The sequence below is a fragment of the Miscanthus floridulus genome, chromosome 2 (assembly GCF_019320115.1).
Source record: "Miscanthus floridulus cultivar M001 chromosome 2, ASM1932011v1, whole genome shotgun sequence".
NCBI lineage: Eukaryota > Viridiplantae > Streptophyta > Magnoliopsida > Poales > Poaceae > Miscanthus > Miscanthus floridulus.
This window is the reverse complement of record NC_089581.1, coordinates 16,794,336-16,818,805: the sequence shown is the minus strand read 5'-3', so window position 1 is coordinate 16,818,805 and position 24,470 is coordinate 16,794,336. Positions and strand designations below refer to the sequence as shown.

The 24,470-nt window shown below is 47.9% G+C and overlaps 2 protein-coding genes across 2 annotated transcripts; one reads left to right on the top strand and one right to left on the bottom strand.

The window, feature by feature from the left end:
* The first annotated feature begins 6,537 nt into the window (after window positions 1–6,537).
* Window positions 6,538–8,336, top strand: LOC136518392 (uncharacterized). Its single transcript, XM_066512045.1, has 3 exons — window positions 6,538–7,373; window positions 7,474–7,626; window positions 7,724–8,336. The coding sequence occupies exons 1-3, from the start codon at window positions 6,570–6,572 to the stop codon at window positions 7,988–7,990; spliced, it is 1,224 nt and encodes a 407-aa protein (XP_066368142.1). The 5' UTR covers window positions 6,538–6,569; the 3' UTR covers window positions 7,991–8,336.
* A 689-nt stretch (window positions 8,337–9,025) lies between these two features.
* Window positions 9,026–22,594, bottom strand: LOC136518384 (uncharacterized). The gene is made up of 8 exons (XM_066512034.1): window positions 22,399–22,594; window positions 21,837–22,264; window positions 21,496–21,726; window positions 19,829–20,031; window positions 19,445–19,617; window positions 17,176–17,717; window positions 16,928–17,000; window positions 9,026–9,807 (listed from the first exon to the last, which is right to left on the bottom strand). Exons 2-8 carry the CDS (start codon window positions 22,173–22,175, stop codon window positions 9,299–9,301), a joined length of 2,070 nt encoding a protein of 689 aa, XP_066368131.1. The 5' UTR covers window positions 22,176–22,264; window positions 22,399–22,594; the 3' UTR covers window positions 9,026–9,298.
* Window positions 22,595–24,470: the final 1,876 nt, after the last annotated feature.

The following is a 24,470-nucleotide window of genomic DNA, read 5'->3' as shown; positions in this document are numbered from 1 at the left end:
GTAGTTTTTCTCATACTTAGGATGAAGTGCACTAATCACGGCGTCTCAAAATAGGTTATCGGCAGCTAAGAACTTTTTCTCCTCATCAGGAGTAAACTGTTCAGGCTTCCCCTGTGCAACGTGAAAGTAGTTCATCGCAGTCAACCACAATACCATCTTGGCACGCCATATCATAAAATTCCTGCCATCAAAATTATTTGGCTTCAAAGCAGCAGCAAAACCACTGACAGAAAATTGCCTAACATTAGGTTTTTGGATTGTTAGGAATTTAGGCAATTTCATTATCAGTTTAATCCAGAAAAATAACATCAGCAGGTTTATGACAACATATATGTGCATGTGTATATTTCTTATGAACACTACAGCATATAGAGATGACATACTAGTGAATATAGTATAAACACAAAGTACAGAAATCATAGAGATTAGACTGTATCCAGCGGAGGGTCCCATGCCGAGGACATCGGAGGCTCCATTCGCACTAGTCGACATAGTGCGTTGCTCGAAGTCGTGGACCACAGTCGATGCAGGAAGATGTTCGCAGTGCAGTCCTACGAACAGATCACCAGGAAGAAGACGTCTTGACGTTTCATAGGCAATCACTGGGAAGAAGATGTACGTGGACGAGCAGTCACGGATCGCTCCTCAAAAACCTAATCGTCGCTCACCCCGTGCAGGGTTCTCAGGCGAACGAGAGTTCCGGAGGCACTTGCTCTTCCGCTATTCCGTGCGCGCAGAGTTATGGGACGGGAAAGCCAGGAAACTGTTGATCTGTGGTTCTCTCGGGAGTGGTGGTTGCCAGAAGGACTTGATCTGGACTGACGTAGGACTCGGATATATGGGTGTGACGGGGAGGAGAGAGACAGCGGAGAATCCTAGGAGACGGAGACGGAGAGACGGAAGTGGAAAGGACGGTAATTGCCGCCATTAGTTCGCCTCCACCATCAAGGGGAGAAACTCCCGTGATAATGTGGATTTAAGTGGCAAAAGACTGGCCACGCCCGCTCGCCGCCTGCCACACCCCAGCCCGGGCGGCGGCGGCGCGCGCGCGCGGGACACGCCTTTATCCTTTTCTCAGCTTCTCAATTTAGATGAATAATTTTCAACCATATAAGCTGAGTCAGCGTTAAGTCAAAATCCCGTATGGTATTAAGCCATACTCCCTCCGATTCTCTAAAACAAGTCGTTTTGGACATCGACGCGGTTTTTAAGAAAACGACTTTGACTGTAACTTTTTGCTATAAAATATTTATAAAATATAGTTAATATATACTTTTATGAAACTATATTTCGAGATGAATCTACTTACATCACTTTTATATTTTCAAACTCAACCCCAAAAAAGTTATTTATAGTCAAAGTTTAAAATGTTTGACTTGAGACAACCTCAAAACGGAGGGAGTACAACACTTAATGTTAGATACCATAGAGTTTTATTTAATTTATTAAATATTATATGGGCCAAACTCATATTATATCCAACAGTTCTCGCTCTCAGCGCACATGCAGAAATATATGTGATCCGTCGTTCTCGGAGAGGCGTAGAGACACGCACGCATATATAGAGCCATAGACTGAGATCCCAATCTCTTTCTCTCTTTTTTTCCATTTTTTATGCTCCTGGATCTTTTTGAAAGAAATTGAAGTTCCACAGGTTTATCCTCGACTAGCGGTTCTCAACCACCGCCAGTCCGCGCGCGGCCATGACACCTCACCCATGCATCTCCATTGTTTGGAAAATGAAATAGCTAGACGACGTACTAGGGACAACATATTGCTATGAGTGGCAACTGCTTTCCTACACCTGGCTAGCCATGGACTAGACAAGGAAAGGTGGCCACATTTTCATGGGAAAAATATGCCTTGGTCATTTCTAAGAGAACGTCTGAACATACTTTTTTCGACGGGTTGCTGTTTGTTAATCAACCCAGTTGATGGAGTGGGAGTGGTATGGGCAATTGATTATGACTCACACTACGACATAAAAGCATAGTAGTGACAGTCAAGACTGATATTAACAACGAGGAAACTAAGCGCTCTCTAAAGTTACGTCTTGACGTCGACAACGTGACTGTGCTGCTTCTGAATTTGACCATACACTTGGGACTAACACTGTGCTGGTTCTGAATTCCTGCACTTCACACACACTGTAGCGCTATCTATTACACTACCACCGTCTGAACTCATCATCGGATAAATGTGTGGATTTCCAAAAGGCTGATCAGGTTCCGAGGTGATAATGTGTGTGCGGCAAGCCTGTCTGATCCTGAAGACTCAAGGCATGCTTTTCTGTAATAGCCTGAAGAAAGTGCACGCATGCTTTTGAGTTTTGACGGCTCCCCAGTACTTACAGATCATCAGTCTGTTCGTTCGTGGATTATAAGCCAGAACAATATTTATCTCTCACACCAAACCAGCCAGCAGTAATAATTCACGATCCTTTTAGCCGAAACGAACAGGCTGCATACCTCAGGCATACCCTCCTGATCGAGCCTACAATGTTCTTTGACAAGAAGCTGCAGCACTCACAAAAATAATAGTACCAGCTAGTGTTACCTTTACTTGGAAAAGCCATCCTCCAAGCACCTGTAATTGGCGATACGAAACAGACTGTCTGAACAATCTCTGCTCGGCAGGACTTCTCGCTGCTACGGCTGATTTATTGTGAGAGTAAACACTGTTCCATACCTTAAAAAAAACTCAAGCAAACCGAGCCTATATGTAGCCTGCAGTCGCAAGCGTAGCAGAATTAGATAATGGAGCTGAAAGGAGTGCAGACAGTGAGCAGGTCGCGGTCGTGCACACGTAACACGTCGACATTTTTTTAGCCCGAACCATTTCCTGAGTCTTGAGTCATCGCTTCCTTCAGAGCAAAGTATGTGACTATTATGTGATCCGATCCCAGTCAAACTGATGCATAGCAAAAGCTGCACCGTGCCTCACTGACAGCAACAGAAGACTCTTGTTTGGGAAGCCACATTATTACAAAGGAATGCAGAAGCTTCCGATGTGATGGAGCGAACCAAACCGATGCTCCAAAGATTAAGAAAACCAGGGATTATCTCCGCTGACAGCCCGACACTTGCTCGTAACCTAGGAGCCGGCGCTTTGGCACGGGACGGAGGAGAGATCTTAGGATATTGGGCTGACAATGACATGCCGTGGTCGGCGTCACCCTCCGTCAAGTCATCTGGAGCGCCACACGTACGTGCGGGTGCAGGTAGCCAGACGCGGTCCGCCGCCCAGGCGCTGTTCTGTTCTGTTCAATCCCGTGCGCCGCGACGTCACTGAGGCACGGCGGAAGACACAAGGGCCGGGGGCCAGCTCGTGTCCCATGCGATGCGAGGCCTCTATGGCCCTGGTCGCGTGCACGTCGCCGAGCGGCCGAGGGACGGGTCTGGACAGCCAGCCGGTCGCGCGTGCTCCGCTTCGGCGCACACGTGCGGACGCGCAGACACACGCAGGCAGATCATGTTTTGCCTGCCTAGCTAGCTAGAGAGCCTGCGCGGCTGCACGCGCGCGTCCAGAGCCGACGCGTGTGCCTTGTCGCGTTCGCGGCCCGTTACCGTCGTGCCGTCGCAGACTGTGGGAAGCGTCCGCCCGCTGTGCGCACGTCGCGATCGGTGCATTTTTTTAGATTTTTCACCGGTAGATGAACGTGATTGGAGTCTGAGCAACCATGCTCTTCTAATCAACGTGCCGTTTGAATATTGGGAAATGTAGAGTAGGACAGAGAAATAAAGGATGGGATAGATTTGATCCCATGATTAGATAACGAGGAATGAATAGGAATAGGGAAATAAAGGCCTCATTTAGTTGGCGAAATTTTTTTAGGAAATGGTACTGTAGTACTTTCGTTGTTATTTGGCAATTAGTGTCCAATCATAGTCTAATTAGGCTTAAAAGATTCGTCTCGTGAATTTCGTCTAAACTGTGTAATTAGTTTTATTTTTTATTTATATTTAATGCTTCGTACATGCGTCCAAAAATTCGATGTGACGGAGAATCTTAAAAAATTTTGCAAAATTTTGGGAACTAAACAGGCACAAAGACTAGCATGCTCATTCCATACCTCTTCATGTTATTCCAATCCATTTCCTATTTCCTATCACAATCCCAATCCAAACTAGCCCAAGTGGTTGTTTCTGCTTATAATCATCCTTATAGAGAGAAATTTTTATTCTTAATTCTTAATTGTGCTAATTTAAAGTTCTAAAGTGGAGATCAGAAAAATAAAAAAATACTCGAAGTGTTTAGTGAGAGTCTCACGTTTTTTTTTTCTCCGAGAGTTTTGATTATATAAACATAAAACAAACGGTAATGTTGTGGGTAAGACGTCTGATCATTCGAACACCCACGTTGGTGGACTGTCGATGAAATCTGGTCGACAGTCTACCGAGGGGTATGTCCATGGTAGTAGATGAATCGGTGGAGGTGCGCGAGATACGAATTAGATGGTAATACAAGCACCGAGACACAAGATTTAGACAGGTTCGGTCGTCAATATGATGTAATACCTACATCCTGTATTCCGATGTATTGCACTGAGATATGTGTAGATGCCCACTAGGAGATCTCTGCCTCTCCTTGTATGCTCTGGAGGGATAGGGTTACAAAAAAAATATTCTATTTGGTATTATACAATAAATCACATTTTCTTGTAGCATTGCGGTGCACGCCTTGATCTTGTGGGCTGGGCTATCTTTGGAGTGTGGCCCATGTCTTGTCTTATGGGTACCGGGGATATATCCCCCACATGGACCTTGCCCACCCGAACGGCCCATTATCAATGGCACGGTCGCTTGTGTTGCTAAAACAATAACAAATTCTTCGCTCACTTCCTCTCCAGACGTCATTGCTGCACCTATTCTTGAATCGTCGCTGCGCCCGCACTCCACCTCACTGCCGCCGTCTTTCCCTGTCGCCCGCTCCCTCCCACGACGCTGGCTCCCTATTCCCAGGCCGTGCTCCGTCCTGCGCCGCACCGCGCCTCATCTCCTCCCCCCACACATACACTACTGTGTCCGTCCCCCCACCCGTCGCAGCCCCGGCGGATGACTCCCATGGGGTACGTGCTGTTGGCGGTGGCGAGGGTGTTAGAGCAGCCCACGGCGTCAGGGGTCGCCTGGGAGACGGCGCTCCTTGGCCCCCTGCTCAGTTGGGCCTCGCGGTTCACCACCACAGCACCTCTGCCAGGGCGGCCTCCATCCGCTCCCTGTCCTCCTCGCCGATCTACCACAGTTCACCACCAGGTAGGTCATGGTCGTACGACGATGCTATGTTTTAAGTGTTTCTGGACGTTTTTCTAACATGTTGCAAGCATATGTTTCAAGTGTTTCAGTTGTTTTAAATGTATGTTTCAATTGTTTTGATGCGGACGTTGCAAAAGTGGATCAGGACGTTGCAATAGTTATACATGTATGTTGCAAGCGTCTATCCCAATGTTTCATCTATGTCTTGTACATGTGTGTTACAAGTGTTTCAGACGCATGTCTCAAGTGTTTCATCTGTGTTCTTTTTTATGTTTTAAGTGTTGCATCTGAATGTTTCAAAAGTAGATTGAGATATTGCACATGTTGCAATGGTGTTTCAACTATATGTCACAAATATTTCATCTGTTTTAGACGTATGTTGCAAATGTTTTATTTGGATGTTGCAAAAGTGGATCTGGTATTTGAATGTTGTAATTGGATGTTGCAAAAATAGATCTGGTGTTTAAATGTTGTAGTTCTGCCTAGCCACCTGCTTTTGCAGCTGCTAGGCTCGCATGCATGCCCGTGGGAGCGGAGGGGCAGGCGCGGGAAATGAGAGCGGACGTAGATCCAACCACGGCCCCGCGTGGGCACGCGCATGCGCGAGAAACTTAGCGACGTGGGCCTCCACGTGAAGTTGGCGCAGACGTGCAGGCGGGCATGTGAGCAGGTGCAGTTGGCGCCCTCCTTAAAACAAAGGGCCTCTTTGGTCGGGCTCCCGCCGGCTCCGGCTCCTTCACTGTAGCCGGGTGTCGGCCACTAGGCGGCCGACAGGTGCCTGCAGGAGCCGGAGCCGCGGAGCTAGAAAAACGAGCTTCGCCGGCTCCGGTTGTGTCAGTGCGAGAGGAAAGGAGGAGAGAGAAAAATAGCTCTGATGAACAGTAACCAAATGTCGACCGCTGGGCGGCCGACATGCTGGAGCTGGAGCCCCCGGACCCCTGCCAAAGAGGCCCAAAGAACCCTTGTTTCCGGCGGCCATCAACACGTGCAGGGGCGGGCCGGCTAGAACGATAAAGATCTAAGTGGATCAAAGGGCCAGCTCAATTACTGGGCCACGTTAGCGTCGCTCGCTCAAGTCGGCGGCCCCGTTGGATCCATTAAATCCAACACGCGGGTTCATCCAGTTCCGGACCCGGATCAGATCTGCCGTGCCTGACACACACCACACAAGAAAAATGAGAAACCGAGCCGAGTCGACCGTTGCTCCGAAGAAGCCGTTGCGCCGGCACGCCGCTTCAAATTTCGAACCCCTCGTCGGGCCACCGTATAACACCGATCCCAACCCACGAAGCCACCCAACCAGCAGCCGACGAGCCCATGGACGACAGGAGGGAGATGGATCCGGCGGCGGGGGCGCCCAGGAGGGCGGCCACCGCCAGCGGGACGCCCACCGTGTCGCGCGGCTCCAGCATGCCTTCCTCGTGCTCCTCCAACTCCAACACGTCCGCTTCCGCCTCCGCCTCCGCCTCCGCTTCCACGGGGACGCCGCCGTCTGCCGTCGTGCAGTGGGCGGCGCGCGCGGGCGCGGGGGACAGCTGCTACTACCCCGGGTGCCGCAAGGACGCCAACTGCGCCTGCGAGATATGCCTCGCCAGCATCGACGCCACGCGGGATCTGGTGCGCGCGCCCGAGGCGGCCTCCGCGCGCAGGTTCTTCGCCGCCGCCGCCGCCTCCAGGGACCGGAGGCCAGCGCTCTTCTTCCGCGACCGCGCCCTCGCGGGGGCGGGGACGGGGTCCGACTCCACCGAGCCGCCGTGGACGCCGCCGATGCGGTCTACGGCCAAGTCCAGGCGGGCGCCGGGGCGGGAGCCGGCCCCGGCCGGGGCCCGCGAGGCGAGGGGCGGCGCTTGGTCGCACGACTGGCCGCTGTACGCGGCCACGGTTCTTGGGTTCTTGCTCCTGCTGTGGGTGGACACGGGGCTCGTCCCGGAGGCCGCGGCCAGGGGGTTCGGGCCCAAGCTATCGCCGGAAGCCGTGGCGCAGGTTGGGGCCGATGCGCGCCTCGCGCCTGGCGGCCTGGAACATAAGCTGCGCGTCCTGGAGCGCAGGGCCCGCCAGCTTGTCGGTGGTGAGGGGATCGCCAATTGCAGCTCGCGAGACTCCGTCTGGCGATTCCACCAGGTTCGCCATTCTTGCGGTTCTTGCCCTTTTCTCGTTCGTTCTTGATTAGGGCGCACAGATGTTCATCAACGACTATTTTTTTTGCAATCTGTCTATGCAGAATGATCAGCAGGTGTTCCACTGGCGCTGCACTATGTACAAGTCCGTGGCGGAGGAGGTCAGCGTCTGGGGGAGCCCTCTACGCACCTCCGGTCTCCTCCCAAGAGCGCTCTCGGCGCGGCACCTCACCCTCCTCTCCGGCGAGATCACTGAGGTAACTAACCGCCAAGAACCTGCCCCTTCCTCGCCGTAACTAAGCACTGTGCCAGCTCGCTGAAACTCCCCCTGCGTTGTCTCTCTTTTGCGTGCAGTGGTCCGACGGGAGGGTGTGGCCAACGGTGCGGGCGAGCAACGGCAGCTCCTGGGCCCACCGGAGGCACAGCGCGGCGGCGGTGCGGCTGGAACCGGAGACGTGGGTGCTGGAGTACCAGAGGAGCGCGCTGTTCGAGGGCACACGCCTGCTACCGTCCGCCGCGGAGCTGATCGCGTCCAGGTGCTCGACGATGGCGCGGCGAGCGCGGCGCAGGCTGCAGGGTAGGCGGCGGCTTTTCGGTGGTGTGCAGGCGAATCCGACCTGAATCGGGCTCGACGGAGATCAAATTGCTCTCTTGCTGGAGATCAAATTGCTCTCTAGGATGGCTTGTAGCTAGCACTAGTAGGTTCATCTCATTTCCTGTGAGATTGATCATGGTTTTTATGTTCTTTTGTATGGTTGCAGCGAAATGTAGGCGGACGCTGGAATTATTTTAATCCTGTTATTAGGATCATAAACAAAGTTATGGCACAACAGCGTTTCGTGCAAGGGGGTCTAGGTTCCCCCCACGTCTTGCAGGAACGGAATCATTTCCTGTTATGTTTTTTTGTTCGCGCGCCTATCATCTGTGTTGAACCAGAGTTCTGGCAGAGCAAATAACATCATTTGGCGCAGGGCCCTAATACCCCTGTGCGATTCTCCCTAGTCCTTCAGGAATTAAATCGTTCCTGTCAAAGTGTGCGATTCTCCCTAGTCCTTCAGGAATTAAATCGTTCCTGTCAAAGTGTCTAGCTTGTGTCGAGTCCCCAGGTAGCAGAAATAATCGAATTTGTTAACCATTCGTCTAGCTTTTTCAGTCCCAGTTAGCAGGAATAATCGAATTTGTTAACTATTCGTCTGGGTTACTGCACGATCACAATGTTTCCACTGACGTCTCAACCACAAAAAACTGTACGATCGAAATTGGTGGGGGTGGTTCGGCAGCAAGCTGTTGCTGCTGCACCTACGGTGTTTTGCAGAGAGGAAAAAAGAGCAGCTGCAGCAACAGCTGCTGGCTGCTGCCTTTAGCTCAAGCTAACACCGAAAATGTTTCTATTGACAATTTCTATTAACAATTCGCACATTCCATAATCCAACAATTCCAAACATCACTAAGGCTTCTTTGGATTGGGGGATTTTTTTTCATGTTTCCTAAGTTTTTCCTATGAAATTCCTGTATAGTTCTTATGAAATTCATACATTCTAAAAGAGAGCCTAAATCATAAGTATCCAGCTCAGGCATTTGCTCTGAGGAAGTATTGCAGCAACCTGTTAATGCACATTTTATAAATTATATGGTCGACAAAACACAGGTTAGACAAGTCTAACATAATTATCGCCTGAATCCACAGCAGATTATATGGTTCAGATTCGGTCCATTCAGAATGTCACATTTAACGACTCTTAATACAAGCAGGTTCATAGAAAACCTGCGCATCCACAGCACTTACTGGTTAAGTCCAAACCAGACTTATGGGTAACCCGTTGGTAGGATGTACAACCCATACAACTACAACAGCTACAACAGCACAGCCAAGTTTGATTCTATGGTAAACTACCCATAGTTAAGTTCCAAGCAAGTCTGATATTAGAACTACTTATCAGCAGGTAACCCGAACAGCTCCTTGATGACGCTTTGTGGTGCTTTCGCAAATCCACCAGCAACTTTCAGCATGGACTTAAATTTCTCCTCCTCGCGCTTGATTTGGTCCACATGGCGTAGAACATTAGCGAGCATTGCGCCATAATTTGAAGCATCAGACAAGGGCATGGGATCTGCAAGCTGAGCCCTTTCAGTATCAAGTTGCCTGTACAGACAGAGGATGCGGTCTTTCTGAGCGTAAAGCTTCTGCTCTGCCAAGTTATATTCCATTTCCTGAGATTTCTTCAGTTCTTGAAGAGCAAGATCTATCTCATCCTCAAATTTGGCAGACGCAACATTCGGATCTCCAGTAATGAACACTGGAAGATTTTCTATATCTGTTTCAAAGTCATTATCACCCAGTGGATCTATCAGATCAGGATGCCCTGTAAGTGCACCCGCTTCAGGAACTTGCTGAGCCCCAAGCACAGTCACACCACTGGTAGGTGGGGAATTCTCTCCTGCATTACATATCAAGAAAATAACCCAATTATGAACAAAGAAGAAATTGAACAACATATCCCAATGCCAATACACTAGTTATCCAACTTTATGTCATAACTTAAATTAATAGCAAATATTAGTCATTTCTACAGCACTGAGACTAGCATAGGTGTCAACCAAAGGGGCTATACATGGCAACTTCTAATAGGAGATCTACAGGACATTTTCAGACAGGTATGGCATATATGATCCCAAAGTTCTGTACCATCTATAGTTGAAATTTCTTTTTTTTTTCTCGAACACGCAGGAGAGCTGCGTATCAATATATTAAGAAGAAAAAAGGGTAAAGCACCCAGGTAGTACACTGTTTTTTTTTTTGAAAGGAGAGAAAACCAGACAAAAAAACTCCAACAAATACACACACTCTAGATCACCTATTACATCCAGGAACTACCCATGACCAGGAAAAAAAAGATCAACTAGGAGGCTGCAGGGCGAGGAGTTGAGAAATGCCTCGAGCCCCAGCCATATCCCACATGTATAGATCAACCCTGATAGAACGGAGCAACCCATACAGCTCAGGTTGCTGTCCATCAAACACACAGCGGTTCCTGTGATTCCAGATGGCCCAAGCCACCAAGATAACCAAGGAGTTCAGGCCTTGCTTTACAAGATCAGTCACCCTAGTGTTCACCTGTTCCCACCACTCATCAAATAGCAGGTCCCCAGGTTGTGGGGCAAGACACTGCAGTCCAAATTGCTGGAAGACAATGAACCAAACCTGGCGCGAGAACACACAGGAAACAAGCAGGTGATTAATCGTCTCCTCCTCTTGATCACATAATGGACATTGCTCTGGATGCGGCAATCCCTTCCTAGCAAGTCTATCAGCCGTCCAGCATTTGTTATGGGCAACCAGCCACATAAAGAACCGGCACTTTCCAGGCGCCCAGCTCCTCCAGATTCTTTCCCAGGGTTTGAAATGAGTGGCCCCTATGAACATTGCTTCATAAGCCGACTCAGCTGAGTACTTTCCTGTGGAAGAGAACCTCCAAATGTGAGAATCATCCACTTCCGGCTGTAGCACCACCTCAGCCAGCAAGTCCCAAAGATCGAGAAATTCAGTCAAAACACCCACAGTGAGGGCACCTCTTATGTCTGCAACCCATCTACCATCAGTAAGAGCGTCATACACTGTTCTTTTCTTTGCACGGCTAGAGACAGAGTTGAACAAGAGTGGAGCAAGCATTTCAAGACTCTGTCCATGTAGCCATTTATCAGTCCAAAAAAGTGTATTCTTACCATTGCCGACCTCAGAAGATATGGCTGCTGAGAAAAAGGTTCTGACAGAGTGATGCACTTGAATGGGAAAAAAATTCCATGGTTTGTCAGGCTCAGTTTTGAGCAACCAGAGCCACCTCATTCTGAGTGCCCACCCTAGCTGTTGTAATTGTGAAATACCAAGCCCCCCCAATTCCAGAGGACGGGTTACCTTGGGCCAGGCAACCAAACAGTGACCACCCCTCACATCTTTTCTTCCCTTCCACAAGAAACCCCTTCTGATCTTATCAACTGCTTTCAAAGCCCAGGAAGGAAGATCCAGGGCCATTGCCAGATATATCAACATAGAGGTGAGAACAAATTGTACCAAAATTTTCCTACCAGCTTTAGTGAGCAGGTCAGCTTTCCATCCTGGCAATCTGTCAGCAATTTTATCAATGATAGGGTGGACTTGGGCTCTTGTCAGCTTGTGTGGAGAGAGAGGCACTCCCAGATATTTGCAAGGAAATTCAGAAATCTGGCAGGGGAGATGCGCAAGAAGGACTGCACGGTCCTCTTCCGAACACTGAATGGGAAGGACATTACTTTTCTGTATATTGGTTCGGAGTCCAGAAGCCTCCCCAAAAAGCTGCAGCAAATCTAGGGTGATTCTGATGTCACTCACCGAGGGTCGAAGGAAAATGACCACGTCATCAGCATATAAGGAGATCCGGTGTTGTATATTCCTTCTAGCCAGGGGTTGGAGAAGTTCTTCTTCAGCTGCTTTCTGAAACAAAAGACAGAGAACATCCATGGCCAATATAAAGAGCATTGGGGAGAGCGGGTCTCCTTGTCTTAAGCCCTGGCGATGTTTAATTCTCTCCCCAGGAGAGCCATTCAACAGGATCTGAGTGGATGAAGAGGCTAACAGCCCACTGATGATGTCACACCAAATAGACCCAAAACCCACGTGCTGCAACACTTCCAAAATAAAAGGCCAGGAAACTGAATCGAAAGCTTTAGTGATGTCCAACTTTAGGAGAATGCGAGCCTGTTTTTGCTGATGTAGATACTTTGTAGTGTGCTGAACCAACATGAAGTTATCCAAGATGAATCTACCCTTGATAAAAGCACTTTGGTTTGGTGTGATCAAGCGATCCAAACGACCAGCAAGCCTATTAGCGAGCAACTTTGTTATGAGTTTGGCAAAGGAATGCACCAAGCTTATTGGTCTGTAGTCCCTGATGCTCGTGACATCATCTTTTTTTGGTAAGAGAGTGATGAAGGCAGAGTTGAGAAGCTCAAAATTGTTGAAATTCCTGCTCCAAACAGCTGAAGCTGCTGCCATAATATCTTGCTTAATTATAGGCCAGCAGACTTTGTAAAACTTTCCGGTGAAACCGTCGGGGCCTGGGGCCTTGTCAGGAGGCAAGGAACTGATAGTTTTCCAAACTTCCTCCTCAGAGAAAGGATCATCTAGCTCGGATAGGTCAAGATTTGGTGCATTTAGTGCTTCCAAGTTTACTGTAACACCCCGATCCAGATTTTCACCCAAGAGAGTACTATAGAAATTGAAGATATTCTGCTCCTTCTCCTCATGTTTTGTGAGAACCAAACCGTCATCAGTTGTGAGCTTGTATATGAAATTTTTCCTCATCCGATGCCTAGCATGGGAGTGAAACATGGCTGTGTTGGCATCGCCCTCACAGAGCCATGAGATGCGAGATCGGCAGCGCGCAATGGTGCGCTGCAGTGACGAGAGTGCCAGAGAGTGCAGCTTGAGTTTGTTACGCAACCAGAGCTCCAGGCCAGAGAGGGCTCGATGGTCTTGAGCAATTTCAAGCTGGTGCAAAATCTCTCTGGCCAGCCCCAATTGAGTGTTGACATGCCCCACTTTTTTCTGGCTCCAACTTTGTAATCTTCTGACAGTAGCTCTGAATTTTCTTGCCAGGGTGTCGAATGGGCAGCAGGAGGCGTCCACTGAAGTCCAAGCAGTCTCCACTGCATCCTGAAACCCCTCAAGTTTGCACCAGAAGGATTCAAAATGAAATCTTGCCTTGCGAGGTTGAACATCATGCAAACCCAGAAGGAGGGGGCAATGATCAGAGCCATCGGAGGCGCCGCTCTGCAGAAGACAGTTTGGAAACAGGTTTTCCCACTCTGAGGAACAAAACACTCTATCTAGCTTGACAAGCGTAGGGGATTCTTGCTGATTTGACCATGTAAATTTTCGACCTTGCAAGGGCAGCTCTTTTAACTCCAATTCATTGATTAGACTGTGAAATCTACCCATCATTGCTCTATTAAGAATCCCATTGTTTTTGTCTTCAGCATTTGTGATGAGATTAAAATCCCCAAGAACAGACCAGGGTCCTTGACAAGCAGATCTCACATTTCTTAATTCTTGTAAAAAGAGTATTTTCCTCTCATCACCTTGAGGCCCATATACACAAGTAAGCCACCAAGGTTGCAGGCCAGCAGGGGGAAACTGCACAGAAATACTGTGTTCATCAACACGACTGGCAGTGGCCGGGCCTAGATCCTGCACGACTGGCAGTGGCCGGGCCTAGATCCTGCCTCCATGCCAGAAGGATTCCTCCACTTGCACCAACAGCCGGCAAAACGACCCAATGAGAAAAAACCGAGCCCAACATTGAAAGAATGACGCCCTGAGAAATTACCGGCATTTTTGTCTCTTGTAAGCAAACAAAGTCAACACGACAGGAATTCACTAGCGTGCGCACTGCATCTTGGCGAGCCCTCGAATTGAGGCCGCGAACATTCCAGCAGAGGATGTTTGAAGGATTCATTATGTTATGAAGAAGGGAAATCGACCAGACGAGAGAGAACAAAATCAGATAACAACTGGCAACACAGCCTCCCCACTATCAGGAATGCTCTCTACTTCCCCCACATCCGGGGTTGCCCAACCAAAAAGAGCCGCTAAGGCCTGAACATGAGATTCTGGGAGAGGTTGACCGAACAACTTGCCATAAGCATCCAGAACATCTTGATGAATACCATCATTTTCATTGACGACGTTCAGGACTGTCATAACTCTTTTCCTGTACCTGGTGGGAACAGCTCCGGATGGTGACTCTGGCCCAACACCCGCAATTCTTCTACTTCTTCGTGGTGGGGCAGCAGACGTGTGAGACCGGGCTCTTGGCTTCGGGGCGTGCGGAGTAGGAAGGATTTTTTCAATCCGTTTAGAGATTTTCTTCATGAACCTTGATCTGCGCCTCGACGGAGACTCAAGGATGGCCTTGCCGTTGGGAGACCTGCGTGTGGCAGCAGGCGGAGTTTCAGCCATGACCTCAACACACCCAGGACCAAGGGCAGAGGTCCGGTGCGGAGTCACGGCCAGCACATCAACGCCCGCCGGCCCGGCCAAGGCTTCCACGCTTGCCAGGAGAGGTTCTGGAAGCGGAGCCGCGGCCACGCCGTCCCCCCCAGCCATACGTCGCCGCCTTCTGGAATAGGTCTTCACAGGAGAAGTGACCCCCCTGCCCGCCAAGACGCCCTGGGCATCTGTAGGCGCTGAGTCAGCAGTGGTAAGATCCGGCAAAGAGCTCATTGCCGCCAGCACCGGAGCCTGGGTTGGAGCTTCATCCAGAGATGGAGAAGCAAGGAGCCCCGCTCCACTAATGACCTGAGACGTCAGGCCCGGCTGGTCAGGACCCCTCGAGGAATGTGGGCCTGATAGCAGTGGGCCGGCAGGCCGGTCCCCTGGAGACTAGGCCGTAGTGCCATCCTTAGCCCACCATGTGTCGTTGCTGAGATTTTCATCTAGCCGAACCGACGAGGCAGGACCAGCCTCCGACAACCAGAACGGAAATCCCGGCGTCTGAGGGATCAAATCTTCGTTCGCCAATCCAGGCAAAATGACCAGTGCCGCCGGATCATCAATGGCCACCGGCAGGGACGAGGCAGGCGAGAGACTTGAAGGCGCCCGCGTCGCCTCGGGCTCCACGGGCTGTGAAGCCGCCGCCTGCGTCGCCTCGGGCGCAGCTGAGTTAGCGCCATCAATCGGATCCTCGACTTCCGCCCCTTGGTCTACAACCACCGGGCCAGCGCCCAATCGCCGATGCACAGGGACCCGCGGGGCACCACCGGAGGCACCAGAACCAAGGGCGACGGACTCCGGCGAGGCAGGGGCTTGCCGCCGGCGTCGACGCCTCCCTTGGTCGGAGTCGTCGTGCAGCGGAGGCGAAGGCGGATCGTCTTCCATCCCAAACGAAGTCGACGCAGAAACTGCAATCTTGATTTCATACCTTAACGCACGCTTCACCGGCGGAAATTCTTCAACTTGTATCGGGGGCTCAACAATGTCCAAGTCCAAAGTCGCCGGGATGAGTTCCGGCTGAGAACACCAAGCCTTCAAGCGGAAAACCGAATAGTCCTTGCGATCAATCGTAGCAGGATGGAGCTCGCGCACCCAGCCCCACTCGTCCAGAAGATGTTCCGCCGTCTCCAGTTCCCATGCATGTGCAGGTATACCCCTCAGCTCAATGTCAACAAGCGAGGGCAACACCACTGCAGACGCACCCTTGAACCGAGACCAGCGCCGGAAGAACAGGGTGAACAGAGGCAAGTGAAGAGGCCTTCCTTCATTGTAGACTCGGACAGCAGAAGCTTCATCGGGGAGGATCAGCAGACCATCTTCACGGCTCAGACTGTGAAACTCCAGCGACTCGATCGGGAGTTCATGGCGGCGAGCTAACTCATCAACCAGAACGTCAACCGAAAGAGTCGCGGTGTCTCCAACAATCGAGACCGAGAGCGCATTGCGAAGTTCATCTTCAGCCCTGGACATCTTAGCTGAACGATCAATGACACGACGAGGCCGGGCAGGAGCATCACCGGAGACGGTCGGAGCATGATCGCAAGCAGCAGACACGTTATTCTCTTCATCTTCCTGGCCAGACGGACCGCCCGAGCCAGCAGCCTTCGAACGCCGCCGCTTCCTGACTCGGCGATGACGTCTCGTCCGCGTGCCTGGAACAGCCGCCGCCCCCGCCGCCCCGGAGCCCCCATCGTCAGGCGCAGCTGTTGAGGACACCATCTTCACAGATTTCGAGTCTCCCAGCGTGGACTTAGGACGCCACACGAGGAGAGCCCGAGGAGCCGCCGCGTGCAGAGCCTGGCCACGGCCACCACAGATGGACGCACGGTGGCCAATCGCCCGGCACCTGAAGCAGCGAGGCCCCTTCAAGCAGGAGGCCGCACGGTGAGACGGGGAGAAACAATTGAAACACCTCCCCCTGAGGTCCGCCGGCACCGAGCGACGAGGTTCGCGCAGCCCCCGCAGCCGCCGCTTGCGAGCACGACGACCCTCGTACCAATGCCACCCGGCCCCGTCAGGGCCCTCTCCGGCGGACGCCTGAGGGGCCCGCGACCGGAGAACGATTCTCGGAGGCCGGCGAACTTCAGCCACCACCGGCTGCGGCAAGGCTGACGAAGAAGCGCCACCAGAAAGGAGCACCTCCTTGAACGAAGGAACAGGAGAGGAGCCGCCCGCAGATGAGGACGGACTGGCGTCGCGCCACCTTTCACCTTTGGAGCGACCTACCTGGGTTGCCAGGGAGGAGGAGGGCTGAAGGGGCTCGACTGGGAGGGTGGCCGTCGGGCCATGAGCAGGCACCGACGTGGGGCTGCTGTATGGGAGGGCGCCGGGGAGGGGAGGGGTGGGAGCGAGAGAGGCCATCCCCCAGCTTTCAGTCCTATAGTTGAAATTTCTAAGAATTACATTAAACACCAAAGGCCAAAGTATCGCAACTAGCTGAGATTTTTGGACGGGCATTAAGTCCTAGAAATGGTTGGGCTAAATAGAGTTCAATCTTCCTACAGTTAGTTGCACTCCTAAAATAAGTTTACCTGCACTGAGTGTTGCCCTGCCCTCGTCACCTTCCAATTTCCAGACTTCAACAAGGTCAAATCCACATTCCAGCTGCATTAAGCAATAAACCATCAATCCATGACTTTAAATTATTAGGGTATTTTAGGACCAAAATGGACTGTGTGTAGTATCACCAGTTCATCAACAATCAAAGGAGCACTAAATTATGACAATAGGCAACATGCTATTAACAGATGATCAAATAGATCACAACATCAAAGTGTACCTTTTCCATTGCTGATCTCATATGGTTTTCCAAGCTTCTTGCTCTCATTTGTTTTGAGCCACGCAAGAGGCATAAGCCCAAATTCAGCATAGGTTCGATTTCATCCCTTGATTCAAGAGATTGGCACGTTTCCATGAGTTTCTCCACATGCGTCATTAAGTTGATTTTGTTATCACAGAGCCTGCATAAATATTGGACATCCAAGGCAAAAACTCCCCCAACAGTTCCAGCCATGTAACTTCGAAGAGCACAATTAATGTGTGCAGAATGCCCACATATTAAGTTCTCTTCCACAACTGCCTCACATTTTATGAAGCTGTAACCTCCAAAAGAATAGTCAATGGTTTTGTTACAGAGAAGGCAGCAGCACTCACGACAGAAACCAGGCTCTTTGCAGCAGATATTACAAGCCCGTGCTGGTGATGATTCAACAAAACCTTCTCTTTCAAGATTGCACAAGCTATTCCTAGCCTTGCAGAGACCACCTGGATCAGCCACCACAGGTTCAGGTTCAGGTTCATTGCGCCTCACTTGCTGGGTGCCTGAAAATACTTAGGTATTAACGAGCAGCACAAAGGAAGCAATCTGAAATTCACAAAAAAAAGGAAGCAATCTGAAAAAGAATAGTAGTAACCATACAGAAACAACTGTGTACATGATGTATCTTGTAATCCATTAACCCCCACCCCACGCGCGTGTGCGCGCGCACACAAACACAAATCACCATTCACCAGATGTAGGCCCTGTTTGGAACCGATTGTAATCGGATTCCTGGGCGCCCCACCGCGAGAATCAGGAAAATCCCACCAAACGCCTCGCGATGGCCGTGATTCTAGCGACCACCTGTGAGGGGAAAAATCGGGAAATGAACTACACCGCCGATTTCCCGTATCGCGGCCTCGGAGCCACGGATGGGATACCGCACCGCGCGGTCACAGATCGCAGTTCCAAACAGGGCCGTAACATCAAGCAATTTCTAGTCTAGATGTACGAAGGGAAAAAAATAGAAAATCAGATCAGATATTTCATTACAGGCAAAATGTGATCTCCTGTGCTGGGGAAGGAGATAGTGCCGCTTCACTTCGGAGCGCGGTACTAGGTAGAAGGGCGTCATCGGCAGCAAGAGTTGGTTGGAAGCACCAGGTGGAAGGATTGGCGGCTAGGGTTTGAGGATTGGGAGATGTAAGGGAGGGCTTTCTAGACCAACCATATATAGAGTACAAGGTCACTGGAATGTTGTATGGGCTTAAAACTTATACATGCAAAAAAAAAGTGTCGAAAACATGCAAGATATGGAGAATACAGGATGGGCCCAAAACTTATACAATGACAGGGGCCCAAACAAGCCCACATCTAAAAACGATTTAAATATCAAAATACTTCCCAATTAAGATGTGAACACAGAAAGCTTTCTGAACGGACCAAAGTCAGACATGATTTTAAATAAAAATGTTGCAAGGACACTAAATTGTATCCACCAATAAAGGTAATTGTAAAAGGAGATTCCATTCGCAACAACTGCAGATGTGGAAAGGGTGAGAGAATAGCGGCATCGCAAAGAAACGTTATACTACATACATGACTGTGTGGCCACTTCCTCATAAACTTTATTATTTACCGCGCACAATTGGATATGCAACCCCTGCTTTTTATCTTCGTAAAATCAAATGCTCAACTTGGCAAAATGGGTCACGTTGCTTGGGGAATTGAGTTATATGGTCAGGGGGGAACTACAGTTAAGAATACAAGGGTATGCTTCAAAAGGACCATGTCATGTTGTACAGTTAAAAAGATATTTTTTAACTGCAGATGCGTAAGGTGGAGTTATGGTGAATTGGTGATGTATTAGGTGCAGCACAGTAGCTACAGTTGTAGGAAGACAAAGTTCACTAAGACGTACATATATACCTACAAACATAAGATCTAACATACTAAGGCCACTACAACAAATGAAAGTAGTGGAAGGTCCATGGGCATATTCAGAAAGCAGTGTTACATATTAACTGGTGCTAGAAAAATCAGATACAAGATCCAACATACCTACACACCCTTTACTATACCTAATATTGCGCAGATGTATAAAGAAATAATTATGAAACAATTGGCTTCCAAAGAAGTGTCCGCAGGTGCTGCTATAAACCCCACAACTGTACATGCTCACTAAAACAGCTATTTATAATAACAGCTTTCAGAACCTCAATGAACTAATATCTAAAGCACTAATTACATGACAACTGAACAACATAAAAATGCAACAGAAAGGTTTAACCTTTTTGGATCCTGTATCCTTCAGCAGGGATCTTCCAGATAAACATAGAAAAGAATGTGCTAGGATCGACATCCGGAAATTCTCTCTTAACAAATTCTTCAACTTGTACTCTACTTGCAAATCCTAACTTCTTAGGAGCAGCGTCACGAAAACGGGATGGCGGCGTAAGATACCTGTTCACAGTTGGATCCATCCAAATAGTCAACAGCAGACACAAACTTCCTTTTTTTTGTGGTACAATCAATATAGAACGAATAAATTGACCGCAAATCTTAGCTTGTCCTAATGCAAAAATAAGGAATTGATACATTCTATTCATTTTTACTCTTTACATAGTGCTACTTAAATTCATATCAAACATATCCGGACATATAGGAGCATCACCTGTCAGCCCAATGGCCTGCTCCAGAAGCCCTGCTTCCAACTTTCCAGTGCCATATGTCTCCAGAGCGTGGCCAATTTTCAGGAGCATAGGGCAAACCTTTACCGTATGAATTGGCACGAACAGGTATGGCAACAATGCCATTATCAATTCTGCACGATTCTGACAAATCAAGTTCCACATTTGTTATTATCTCATCAGGGATCTGGACAAAGAAAGAGTCTCAATCAGAGCAAGGTAAAAATTGCACTAAATTCAGCCAACATGGTGATACTTTTTTTAGATAATGGAAGAAAGCATCCGGCTTCATCCCCACAAGTGAGGAATGAGGCCAAAATTATTACAGGACACAAATGCTTAAAACGAAACAGCCTCATACAACAAATAAACCCATGATGTCAATATCTCGCTAGAAAATCCTACACGTATAATACCAGTCTGGATAAAAGGAAACTTATCTCAGTCACCAAGTGAACCCTAACAGCGCGTTTTGTTCAAGGAACCATCTAGTGCGGAATGAGTTGATCCCTCATGGATTCACCTTAGCAAGGATTGGACAGACCTTTGATTTGGAGGAAGTGGTCGTCCGTTGATTTCCGAGGAGCCGGATGGTCACAGAAATTGACATGTTTACCAGCTTATGAGGGATTAGTCGGTGATGGATGGGTCTATTAGGTGATGCAAACCAAACAGCGTGGCTAGCTTAGGTTTTTGGATTCTGGACCATGCAGTGACGCAAACCAAACACACTTTAAACTCATTTCAGTCACCAATGAACCCTAATTCATTTCAGTCACCAAGTGTAACTACAATGGTTCATAATGATCTTTCCAAAGCTACTGTATTCGAGAAAACAAATATCTTTTCACAAATTACAGAAGCATTTAATCAATCCTTCATTGGTTGAGCGAATGAAATCAACAGAACAATTAATATATAGAATATATCAATGAAATTGTTAACGGAAAATTTTGCAAAGATAACAACAGGTGGCATATAGGTAGTGGTTAATATAACTTATCTGTTTGAACAGAATTACAGAACTAGTGTTTATAGTAAAACTAGCGATAATGCATACATCAACAAATTGTAAGCATCATAAAAGGGTATCTAACTTACCACTAATAGCCGTGCTACCTTTTATGTATATAAAAGACACAAACCATCCAAAATAAGTAGTGCATAAAAGTGAACTAGACAAGTTGTCATGTACAAAATAGTAAGCGCTTTGTTATGTACCAGTACCGCGATGGTGCAAGAACAGATACATGATGTTATTATAAGTCTACATGCTTTGGTCTTCAGACAAGCATCCAGTGAGCAAAAGGACTTGCATCGACATTTGGCTCATAGCGAACCTTGTTGCAAATAAAGTAAGCCAAGTGTGGCAAAACTGTATGGTCTGCCACAACAACACAGTTGTAGCATACTTGGTAAAAAAACTCAGTTTGTAGCAAGTGAATCCTAAGGTTAAGGAAGCATGGCGGGCCATAATTTTGATAATCAAGTAAACATTTGCCAAAGAAAGCATGGCACGCCAAAATTTAAAGGTGGCAAAACTAGGCATCCTGGATCAATATTACCAAAGCATTTTCCTTGCTCAACCAGTGAGAACAAGTAAAATAAACTTAAACATGGTTAATAATTCATAAAGTCCAAATATCGATACCTTAATTTTGTCCACCTTCTTATCTGAACTTTTGGCAACAGCTGACTCCTTGCCATTTAATGGAGTACGATGAAGTCTCTCCTTTGGTGGTTCTGTTCGCGCCTTTTTCTTCGCAGTACCTTTTGAATTCTCGACATCTGGACGTTTCTCCCTATCCTTACCAAATAGCACCATTAACCTATCATAATGGTCAATCGTCTTCATCATCCATTTCTTTGCTTCCGGTTTTCTCTACAAAACAAAGCAGATGATTTATAGTGGGTCAGGGGCTTTCAATGTCTTTCTCCTCTTGAACAGATAAGTCAACGTCTATTCTTGACTGACTGATAGCACACACGAACCTCGATCAACTCCCTCCAAACATTTGGATCCGCATTGAATTTTCGGCTCTCTGAGCACCACCTAAACCGAGTATCTTCACCAAGGAGGTTCCTACACTCATGGAACGATTCCTTGATATACTTTAGGCGATTTTTTATATTGCTCCGGTCAATTGCCACCCCGAACTTATCACCGACACCATTGATGATGCTATCATATGCCACCGATGAGAATTTGGACTCACCCCTGTTCCCAAGGTCTTGCTGGTAAAGCAGCGAATCAATAAGATATGCGTTCATTTCTCCCGACCAGAAAACCGCGTCCCGGCCTGAAGCGTGGCCGGGTTTATTGGGGGACATGGGGATTCCGTTGAACCTAAAATTCTTTAATAAACTTCACAGGAGCCTTTGAGCTCCGGCTGTGCTGATCCTACCCGAGGAAGAAAATCCTAACCAGATCACAGATAAATCGACTGATTAGTAGAGAGTGAGTGGGCACACAATTCCACAACTAATCGGATGGAGAATTCGAAACCAACTCGTCCCCGGAGCAATCCGCCCAGCTAAACCTACGATTACTCACCAGTTAAAGAGGAAATCACCCTATCGCCTGATTAACCAACATTCCACTTCAGAACCGAGGGAGAATCCGGGACTGACTGAGGAGCGGCCGGTGTAGGACCAGCCGGAGACAAGGTGGTGCTCGGCGTCGGCGGAGTTGGGGGCGACCGGGCGAGACTCGGGAGCGTCAGTTGTTGTTGTTGGGGGGAATTCCTCGTGTGCCGTAAAAAAAAAAATGCAATGCCACGCCACTGAAAAAGTTTAGCGCCCTTCAGCGTTACCGCTCTAATTTTTTTTTACCCTCCATGCCACTACCATCAGCTTAGACTCTAACGTCGTTAAACTGCAGGTGTGAAAAGTCGAAAATATCTTATGTCTAAATATGTCATTAATTTTTTTAGCATCTTAACGACTTCAAATGAAAAAACTCAAAACTAGAAAGTTGTAGATCTCGCCGAGATCTATAATTTTCATATAAAAATTATTTTCATTTAAATACGCAAAAAAATATGATTTTTCTAAGATAATTTTTTTTACGAAATTAAATGAAGATAATTTTTATATGAAAATTATAGATCTCGACGAGATCTACAACTTTCTAGTTTTGAGTTTTTTTCATTTGAAGTCGTTAAGATGCTAAAAAAAATTAATGACATATTTAGACATAAGGGTATTTTCGACTTTTCACACCTGCAGTTTGACGGCGTTAGAGCTCAAACTGACGGTAGTAGCATAGAGGGCACAAAAAAGTTAGAGCAGTGGCGCTGAAGACCGCTGAACTTTTTCAGAGGCACACATGACATGGCGATCTTTTTGAATGGCACACAAGGAATCCCCCCGTTGTTGTTTGGTAGGGGCGTAGGGCCCTACTGCCCTAGGTTCTATATATGGAAAAGGGACGGTGATGCACCGATAACTTATTCACCGTGTGTCCGGCTGTCCGCGTAGGCGAGAAAAGGCCGTCGGCGAAGCCTCTCCGGCTCTCGGTCTGTCCTTTTTCTTTTTTGCTTCCTCGAGCACAGCCCAATAGGCCAATAGGCCGCCTTTTTCTTCCACGCAAAAAAAATCTGATTTATCTCATTCAAACTACCCCTAATCTAAATTTCCTCCTTCATCAACGATAAAACCAGGTCCCCTAAAAAATCAACGATAAAACCAGATGAAAATTGTACAAACAACCAGGTACCTCGTTTATTTAGAAGTGGTTTTTTCTTTAACATGGTGTAAATATGTAAGTGGTTTTTGCCATGTGTTGATAAGGAAGTGATGTCCGATCATTTTTCTTCTTCTTCTATTTGTTGGTTGGTTGCAATGACACATCTTTGTCAACGTCCCTACATCGCAAAATCATTGACATATTAACGCCACGTCAGAGAAAACCCACTTCTAAATAAGGTAAGGGTTTATGCGGTTTCAATAGTTAAGGAAACTCATATAGTTGATGGGGGTAAATATAACTTTTTTCTCCTTCTTTCTCTAATTTCTTCGCATCGTTACGGTTGCACTTTTTCTCTATGCTGGTACAGCCGCTCTTCGCTGCAAAGCAAGGATAAGAACGATTGATAGTTGATCGAAAAAATAGTTTTATTAATTTGACTATTTAGTGGCAATTACAATAATCGCATTCTATGTAAGATGCTGATAAAAAATGATTACAAAATATATTGCTTTTTATGGATATGAGCCTATAGACACAAATTTTCAGTTTCAGTTTCATCCCTATGGCAAAGTTTACTTTTTTTTTCTTATTGTGTGGTTCTCTCTATTCGTGCTGGTACGATTGAATTTTGTTTGTGGAACAATTGACAGCACGTCCACAACAAAATCATCGTTCCACAGTTGATGACATAGCTTGGAGCAAATCAATTTCTCTTACGAAACGTTCAATGATATTACCTGGAGAAAAACCCACTTTTGAATTGGGAGCTTCATCAGAGGAGCTTGTCGGCATTGGAAATGACACTGGCAACCGGGGAGCAGTGCAGTGTCGGTTGCTACTAACTTGTCCTCACTATATGAGCCTAATGGAATGTATATTCTTCTTCACGTGTTTATGGGCTCTTACTATAAAGGTTCAAGCTGCTTAAATGATAC

Coding starts and splice junctions, on each gene's coding strand:
- LOC136518392 (XM_066512045.1), top strand. CDS start 6,570: ATGGACGACAGGAGGGAGATGGATCCGGCGGCGGGGGCGCCCAGGAGG. Junction 7,374..7,473: donor CCGTCTGGCGATTCCACCAG/GTTCGCCATTCT, acceptor CTGTCTATGCAG/AATGATCAGCAGGTGTTCCA. Junction 7,627..7,723: donor TCTCCGGCGAGATCACTGAG/GTAACTAACCGC, acceptor TTTTGCGTGCAG/TGGTCCGACGGGAGGGTGTG.
- LOC136518384 (XM_066512034.1), bottom strand. CDS start 22,175: ATGTCCCCCAATAAACCCGGCCACGCTTCAGGCCGGGACGCGGTTTTC. Junction 21,727..21,836: donor TTTGGAGGGAGTTGATCGAG/GTTCGTGTGTGC, acceptor TTTGTTTTGTAG/AGAAAACCGGAAGCAAAGAA. Junction 17,718..19,444: donor AGGATACAGGATCCAAAAAG/GTTAAACCTTTC, acceptor AAGTATTTTCAG/GCACCCAGCAAGTGAGGCGC.